Raw genomic sequence first — 8,969 nt, 5'->3', positions numbered from 1 at the left:
CGCACTACCAAACGAAGTTGTCAGTGCTATTATTGTCAACTGCTTCAAAGCGAAATTTGATCAGTTATTATTATAGCTACCACAGCGCATCATCCTCCGTGCAATCTAGCACGAGCTAGCATGGCTAACTGTTTAGGGGCTTACGGAAATACATCCGGTTCCGTCTAATTCAACTGCAACTATTTCCTATATTTTTCGTAAAAATAGTTTAGAACTAATTTTGATAATACTTATATGTGATAAATATTATATATGATTATTTATATTATAATATAATACTCATATAATGGATAAAAAAAATATTGATGTTCGAAAGAAATCTAACGAAACGGGGAATACAGATGAAACACAAATATCAACAAATGTTGTTCGCGATATTTTTCATGAAATGTTTTCAAAACAGCAGAAAGATATCTTTAAGCTTATCTGTGGTAACATAAAAATAACTAACGATAGAATAAATGAGCTACTTAATGAAATACATAAATCAAAACAAATTTGCGACTTTTTAAAAAGATAAAACGAAAAGGTAAACATTAAACTTAAAGAAATTACCGAGAGAGTAAGAATCCTAGAAAAGACAAATAAAGATATCGAAGAAAGCCTAACAGTTACTCAAGACACCCAAGAAAAAAAGGTATGCGAATTAGAAAAGAAAATTAAAAACAAAAACAGTATAGGTGAAGAGGAAAAGAATAAATTACGACAGCTAGAAGACCTGGGATGAAACTGAAAAAAATTATTAATTTTATTTGAAAACGAAATAAATATTAAGAACGTTGATATCGAGAGGGTTCACAGAGTTGGAAAAAAAGAAGAAAATAAACCTAGAACAATTTTTGTTAAAGTTCTACATTACAAAGACAAAATAAAAGTACTACATTCATTTAATCGACTTAAAGGATCAAGAATATACATCAACGAAGACTTCTCTTTTGAAACTACGGTCATAAGGAAAAAACTCTTAGAAGAAATGATGGTACATAGAAAAAATGGTAAATATTCTTCTGTAAAATATGATAAACTTATAGTTAAAGAATTTAGGAAAAATAAAGCGAGTGCTTAATTACTTTATCATTTATATTTATATCTTTTTTTTTTTTTCTTATCATTATTATTTTTTTCTTTTTCAGAAAAATACGAGTTTAACAGTTTATAAATAATTCCCTACTTATGAATGAAGATAATGTTACACCTAACTCAGTATTTAATTTCTTTTTTTTATTATAATTATTATTTGCCGTATATTAAAATTTACAATGAAATAAATTGTGTTAATAAATAAGAGAGCTGGAGCAAGCAGAAGACATTAACTGTCTTATCATCGAGCCCCATTTACATTAAAAGAATCGTCAGTTTATATACAAAAAAGAAAAGTAGCTAAGTACATAATAAGAATTTTACATATGTTAGTTACAATATAAATATCGATATAATATAAATATTAGTGTTGAAATATAACGCAATATATCAAAGATTAACTTCAATGTAAAAGTATTAAAGCTTTTTAACAAAAAAAAAAAAAAAAAAACTGCAACAAAAGAGAACTAGTGTCAATAACTATTTTTTTAGATAATTTGTATTATTTATGTATTTATTTTAAAAGAGATATTTTAAATCAAAGTCATTTTGTAATAAGAGACTCTTAGATATATATTCTTTTTTTTTTGTAATAAATTTTGAAAAGTGTTTCCATAGAAATGGTCCACGGTGTTGGATTTGGCAAGAACTTAGTTTTAAATTAGTTTTTGGTACAATAAAGTTGTTGATTGAAAATTTAGTAGGATACTTGTGCGAGATTTCACTAAAATAAGACTGAAATACAATAGCAGAAAGCCCATGTTTTATTTTAAACATGAATTGAAGAACTTGGTGTGTATTAAGTTTATAGATACTTAGGGCACCAAGCTTCCTTAAAAGAGGTTCGCAATGAAAAGTTCTGTGTACACCAAATACAATCCTGCATGCGTGTTTTTGCTTACTATAAATATTTTTATTTACTATAATTAGTACTACCCCATACAATATTACAGTAAGAGATAAAACCATAAATAAATAAAACGAAAAATATATTTTTTTCAAGGAAGTAGTGTTAAGGTATGGTTTAGTTTTATATAATATGGAAATATATATTGAGATTTTATTTTCTATATATTTTATATATGGTTTCCATGACAAATTTTCATCTAGTATTACACCTAAAAAATTAACGATTGGTTCCCTTTTTATAAATGTTTTATTGATTAACAGATTAGTTAATTTTAGAGGAATATCATCACCTCTACTAGGTTTGGAGAACAAAATAAATTTAGTGTTTTCTACATTTAATGAAAGCCTTTTACTTGTATACCACTCGTTTAATTTTAATAGTTCTTCATTAAATATATTAAAGAGAGCTTTTATGTTTTTGTTGGAATGAAAAAGATCGGAGTCGTCTGCAAACAATATAACATTTAAAATATTTGATGCTTAGTACAAATCATTTATATACAATAAAAATAATAATGGCCCTAAGATTGAACTTTGGGGCACACCACATGTAATGTGTTTTTCTTTTTCAATTTTTTTATGAATAAAACATTGTGACCTGTTCGCACGGTAATCCTAAAACCAAAGTGAGTTTTTAATTTTTTACTTCATAGAGTTCCAGTTGTTTTATAAGTATCTTATGATTAACAGTGTCAAAGGCTATTGACAGATCAATAAAACTCCTAAGGTAAAATAGTCATTATTGAAGGCATCTGATACATGATAGTTGAATTATCTTTTTTAAACCCAAATTGTTTATTGTACAGCAAACTGTTTAACATCAAATAGTTATAAAGTCTGTTGTACATAATACGTTCCAATAATTTTGAGAAGCAAGGTAAGACGGAAATAGGTCTGTAGTTGGAAATTTATTAGCAAACTATAATTATGACCAATTAGTATTTTTAGATGAAACAGATTTTAACCTGCGCACCACTACTAATTATGGATATTCATTGGTAAATCAAAAAGCATATGTTACTGTCTAGGGTTAGGACTATTGTAATTGTTATTGTAAAAATTAAATACAATTACACATTACAATACAATAATATTGTATTGTAATATTACAGAAACAATACAAAAATTTTATTTTGGTATTGTATTGCTGTGATGAAAAACAATTACAATAAGTATTGTATTGTTTTTTTTCTAACAATAGGAGAGAGTCGCCGATTATGGACCACTTTTGTTGCAGAGTGTATAATTCACTCACTTTTGCTTAAATAGTTAACTTTTTTATTGTAAACCACTTCTTACCTTCAGCTGAACATATTATTTGAAGCTTGTAGTGGTTGATTTATTAATAATTATAAAATGTGTCAAAAACGTAAGTGGTCCATATTGGGGGTACTTTAAGCTTGTGCTCCAAATATGGACCATTGAGGTTCCTATTATGGACTAGTTATAAACGGTTTGACTAGGTCATTTAAACAAATTATATACACACTAAAGATAGAATTATTAGAATATAAATACTCAAGAGTATGTAAGCTTCTAATTTTTAACAGGTTTTTAGATGTCTTTTTTGTAAAAAAAAAAAAATTATAAAGTTTAAGCCACCCACCATTTATTTGATTCTAATTCTACCAGTCTCATGCACATGTATGCATACACTCAGTTTTATTTATAAAGTGTTTTACTATTTTAACATTTAGCACACACAAAAACATGAATACTGATGTGTAATAATATTTCAAAATTTATTTACAAAGTTCACAAATAAAGTCACAATCTGAAGTTCCTGCGCATTCTTCATGTGCCCATCTTTTGCAGGATCGACAGCATATCATATTTTCTATGTTACATTCTCCACACATAAAACAAAACCATGAACTTTCATTTAAAATAGTGCTACTAGTTGTTGAATTCATTTTGGGTTTTTTACATTTCTTTACTACTTTTTCTTTAATTTTTTTTTGTGTTTTTGGACTTTTTAACTTTTGTGTTTGTTTTTGGACTTTCCTGTAGGAACAGCTTTTATATGGACTTGAAGTAAGAATTTCTGACTGTTCTTTGCGACACTTCTTTTTGCCTGCACCCTTTGGGGGAAGAACAGGGACCAGTCTCTAAATTGGAGACAAAACCCGGATGTAAAATATTAGTGCCTCATAGTGCCTAGAGTTATTTTCAAACATGGTGTACTTCACTGTGATGGGGTTACCACTATGTTCTTCACCATACATCAGCACATTTCTGTTTGCATTGTGAATCACAATTTTTGTTTTCAGAAGACAGGAGATCTGATTTATCTCATATTTTCCCACAAACGAGTCTGGTTTGGCAATGTGAGCAATACGCTCTTCTAACAAGTTAAAGTGAAGATGCTGGGGTTGGTCAGCATTTAAGGCATCCCCGTGCATGTCAACAGACAATATTTCCAAATTAGATATCAAATGGCTAACAAGCTGATTACGAAGTGAGTCAGCCGTAGCAGTTTCCTTCAGATGAAGCAGTGGACTGACCAGCTTGCCGTTTAATTGGTGGAACATAATGTGTTCCTCCAGCATTTACGCAACAGACAACTGTTGTGTTAACACCCCTTTCTGCACTGGCTATGCTACCTATCTGTTTTTTGCCTTTTAGGCCAAGCACGCGCTGGCATTTCTTTTGCACGGTTGAAATACCAGATTCATCAATATTGTAAATGTTATTGGCCTTGAGGCAATGATCTTTTATTAAATTTTCTAGTAAATTAAAAAACCTGTCAACATCCCCCAGGTTGAAGCCGCTGGCTCGCGACATGGAAGTAGCTTCTGGTTGGTGGAGGCAGAGGTCAGGGAACCTGGTTAAAAATTTGTAATACCACTTTTTCCCAGCTTGACTTTTATCCTTATTGAATGGGTGATTTAAACCCTTGTGTTCTGCAAACTTCAAATGCCATAGTCATTAAATCTTTCCTCGACATTCCGAAAAACATGGCCTCCAATTTTAAAACTAGGTTGTGTATTTCTAGCTCAACATCCGCAGGAAGGATAGTACTTCTGCCTAGCTTTTTAAAGCCGTTAGCAAACTTGTTAGCATTATCAAAATGCCTCTTTAGAGTTGCTTTGGGGATGCCGTATGTGGCTGCACATTTGTTCAAGCCAATATCACCATTTCTGTACGCCTCAATAGCACGTTGAAGATCATCATTAGTCCAGCAGCCCCTGATTAAAAAAAAAAGATTGAAATAAATTGTAGGACAGGGCAAAATTTTAAAAATAAATTTGTCTAAATTTACCCACTACAATCTACCACTACAAATATAATACTTAATAAATATTTATCATTATTTATTATTATTAATAGGCTATTATTATTATTATTATTATTAATTTAATTTTAATCATTAGGCCTATAGCCTATAACTATAAATTACTATAATATTAATAATGATTCTTAATTATTTTTAGACCCTTAGCCTTATAATTATATCTAAACTTATATTATTATATAATTATCTAATTTAAATTAAATAGGTCAATTATAGTAATAGTAAATACTTATTAGATCTATAATTACTATAGTTAAATAATTATAATCTATTATAGATTCTATAGTCTGGCTATAGTCTAGTCAAATTTCAAATACTAATAATAATCATAGATTAAAATAAAACATAAGATTAGGATAATTTAATTTATTAATAGCCTATGATAAAATAATAACATCCAAGAGAATAAGAACTTATGTTCCCCCATATGGACTACAGTTTCCCATCTTGAACCACTGGTCCATTTTAGGGACAGCAGTTGGTCCATAAGATCTTTTAAAATAATATTTTAAAAAGATGAAAACATCTATCATTCCATCAGAAAGCGAACTACGAAACTTTGTGACAAATCTAGAAGACGAGGAGAAAACTTTTTCTGCTTCCGAGGAAGTTGCTTGAATTCTGCGGATGGCTTGTTCAAATTTCAAAACTGCTTCTGATTTCACACTAGTTACTTTGTATTCTTTTAACTGATGGGTGAAGGTCTTGACTTTTTTTGGCTTTTTAGCTGTTGATTGATTTTGATATAAAACTTCTTGAATTTCGGCAAAAAAAGATGTCGATTGTGATGGTTCTTTTTGTTTGCTTTTAGCGCAATCATCTGATTTTGTTTGGAGACTATTTTCTTTTGCTGCAAATGGTTGATCAAATAATTTTGCAGCATAAACTTGAATATCTTTTTTAGAAGCGTAAAAAAAATGTAGTTTTTATTTTTAAAAAAATTTGTGCAAATAACGACTCAATGATACCAACATAATGTTTTTACGATTTTCGTATCTGGAGATTAACGCCTCAGCAAAATTAAAACTGATGCTAGTTTCTAGTTCCTTCAATTTTCTTACTAACGTTTCCATAACGATGTCACACTCCAAAATTGTTGTATTTAGTTTTTCCAAGCGAACTGCAGCGTCAGCAATGACTTCCAGTAAGTCAGACAACGATTTTAAGAAATCTAAGTCAATTTCATCTAACATGTATAAGCAGTTTAGTTTTTCGAGTATTTTTTTTACAGCTTCTAAGCAATCCAATTATCTTTTGATCATCTGAAAAACACTGTTCCATGTAGTGCGGTTGTCGAGCAACAGTCCTTTGTCATGCGAAGTTCCGTAAATTTTGTGTATTATTCTTTTAAGAACTTCATATCGAAACGATGAATATTTTAAAAAATCAATTAGTATTCGAAGTGTCTGTAAAATTTTTTATATTTTCTTCATTTTCAATCTCATTCTCCAAATATTCAATAAAAAACTCTCCTTCAGTCTCTCCATCAGTTTCCGTTTCTGTTTCAATATCCGATTCATTTTCTTTGTTCACAGTTTCGCGACAATCTTTTTTAGCGTATATCAAATCACGAACACTCAAATGAATTGTATGATTCTGGCAGATTTGATGCGGAAACTTAAATATGGTACCCAATTTCACCATCCAGCTACAGCCATCCGTAGTTTTACCTGCAACATCTTCATCATTTATACCGAATTCTTTTAACTTTTGCATTATCAAAATGTTTAATGTTTCGGCAGAACAAGGAGTTGGCAATCTAACCATTCCAAAACAATATGTTTGCTCGTGATGAACATTTAAATTGTAGTATCTTCTACCTCTATTGCTACACCATTCGTCACCTGTTAGTCCAAATTTTTCTCCTTTTGCTTTCAATGTAGCCAATTCAACTGTCATTAAACATTTGGCTTCAGCATGAAACATCTTAATTTTTTCTGAAATTGTGAACGCTGACTCGGGCAAACTACGCCTATAATTTTCAAAAAGCATTCTAAGTGTTTCAGATTGAGTTATGGACCTAATCGAATATTCATCAAGAGCTGTCAACTTGGCAAGAAGATAGTTTAACGACATCTTAGTCAAAACTGGTCTGGAACTGGATGGTTTTAAATCTATTTTCTCGCAACTTTTGACGTGACCAATTAGACCGTTTGTGCTGCTTCCTGGACAAGCGATTCTTTTATGGCATTTTTTGCAATCTCCGTATTTCTTATCACTTACCACAACCATTTTTCTCTATAAAAGAAAAATTATCAGTTTGACTGTGATAGATATTTGTTTTTAATTTTATTTTAATTGTGATAAGTTATCACATTTTAAGTTATTAATTAAGTTATTTATTCTAATAGGTAAGTATAATGAAACATTAATTATTGTTATTTGTTATCAGTGATAACATTTTATTACATAATTTCGCCACAATGCACAGTGGGCCGAATATTAGACTTATGGTGGACAAAGTTATTTTGATCATACGATATACGACATTATTGTAAAAAAAAAATGTATTATATGTTTAAAACTTACCTCGTTGTTACCTCGACCAGTTTTTGTATATATTATAAATAATGATCTTGACTTAAAACTTTTTTTTGTTAAGGTAAACTATTAAATAGTTAAAATACATTAACTAATATCACACACGCATAATATTTTAAAAGTTACTGTTTACAATCTTTGCTTAAAAATTAAAAAATTCTTGCTTTTTTGATAAAAAAAGATATTTTATTATGCATTACATTTCATTATACCACAACTGATTTTTGTGGATTTAAAACTTATATTATTAAAAAGATACTATTATACTCTAAAGAGTTTTGGAAATAGTACAATGGAAAAGTACGAGAATGTTTTATTATATGGTTTTGAATAGAATAAGCTTTTTTTTTGAGGTTTTTTCAACCACCACCACTAGGCCCACTGTGCATTACTAATTGCTTTGTGATGTAAATTAGTGTTGGTATTGAACAAAAAGAACACATATATTTTGAAAACAACATGAACTATTGTAAAAGCAGATTAGAAATAAAATAAGAATTTAATTATTTTACAACTAAAAATTGATATTTTCTAAAAACCTCGTCGAAGTTCCGTCGAGGTTTCTCGATTTCTCTCGAACTCCGAAACTCCGAAAAAACCGAGAAAAATCCGACGAGACGGAGTTCCGAATGGATCCTTTGTAAAATACTTAACAATCCCTCTTTCACATATTTTTAATATATCTTTAAAACTAGGTATTTATCCGGAGAAAACTTAAAATTACGAGGATCATACCTATTTTCAAATCAGGAAACATTTCTAATCCTGAAAATTACATACCAAATTCAATTCTTCCTTGCTTCTCGAAAATCTTAGAGCGAATTATGTATAACCAAATTTTAACTTTTATAAATATAAATAATATTCTATATAATAAATAGTTTGAAATTCATCTAAGGTAATCAACTGACCATGCCGTTATTATTGTTCACGATATATTTAAAGCATTTGACAAAAGTAAGTTTACCCTCGGAGCTTTTATAGATCAAAGGCAAAGCCTTTGATACAGTAGACCATGACATTCTTATAAAAAAACCTTAAAGTTATGGAATTAAAAGCACATATTTAGAATGGCTCAAAAGTTATCTAAACAATAGAAAACAATACATAACACACGAGGAAGGAAAAACTGATTACTTGACTA

At 29.6% G+C, this 8,969-nt stretch overlaps 1 protein-coding gene across 1 annotated transcript; it reads left to right on the top strand.

Moving 5' to 3' along the window:
• Positions 1 to 286: 286 nt before the first annotated feature.
• LOC136091874 (uncharacterized) lies at positions 287 to 1,066 on the top strand. The gene is made up of 3 exons (XM_065819588.1): positions 287 to 431; positions 549 to 637; positions 776 to 1,066. The coding sequence occupies exons 1-3, from the start codon at positions 287 to 289 to the stop codon at positions 1,064 to 1,066; spliced, it is 525 nt and encodes a 174-aa protein (XP_065675660.1).
• Positions 1,067 to 8,969: the final 7,903 nt, after the last annotated feature.

Source organism: Hydra vulgaris, chromosome 15 (genome assembly GCF_038396675.1).
Source record: "Hydra vulgaris chromosome 15, alternate assembly HydraT2T_AEP".
NCBI classification, from domain to species: Eukaryota; Metazoa; Cnidaria; class Hydrozoa; order Anthoathecata; family Hydridae; genus Hydra; species Hydra vulgaris.
Note: the sequence above shows the minus strand (reverse complement) of the source record. Positions and strands in the feature narration are given on the sequence as shown.

Excerpts from the sequence above, each read along its gene's own strand:
- LOC136091874 (XM_065819588.1), top strand. The coding sequence starts at position 287 with ATGGATAAAAAAAATATTGATGTTCGAAAGAAATCTAACGAAACGGGG. Across the intron at positions 432-548 it reads TATCTTTAAGCTTATCTGTG|AAATTACCGAGAGAGTAAGA; the intron begins GTAACATAAAAA and ends TTAAACTTAAAG. Across the intron at positions 638-775 it reads AAGACACCCAAGAAAAAAAG|AACGTTGATATCGAGAGGGT; the intron begins GTATGCGAATTA and ends ATAAATATTAAG.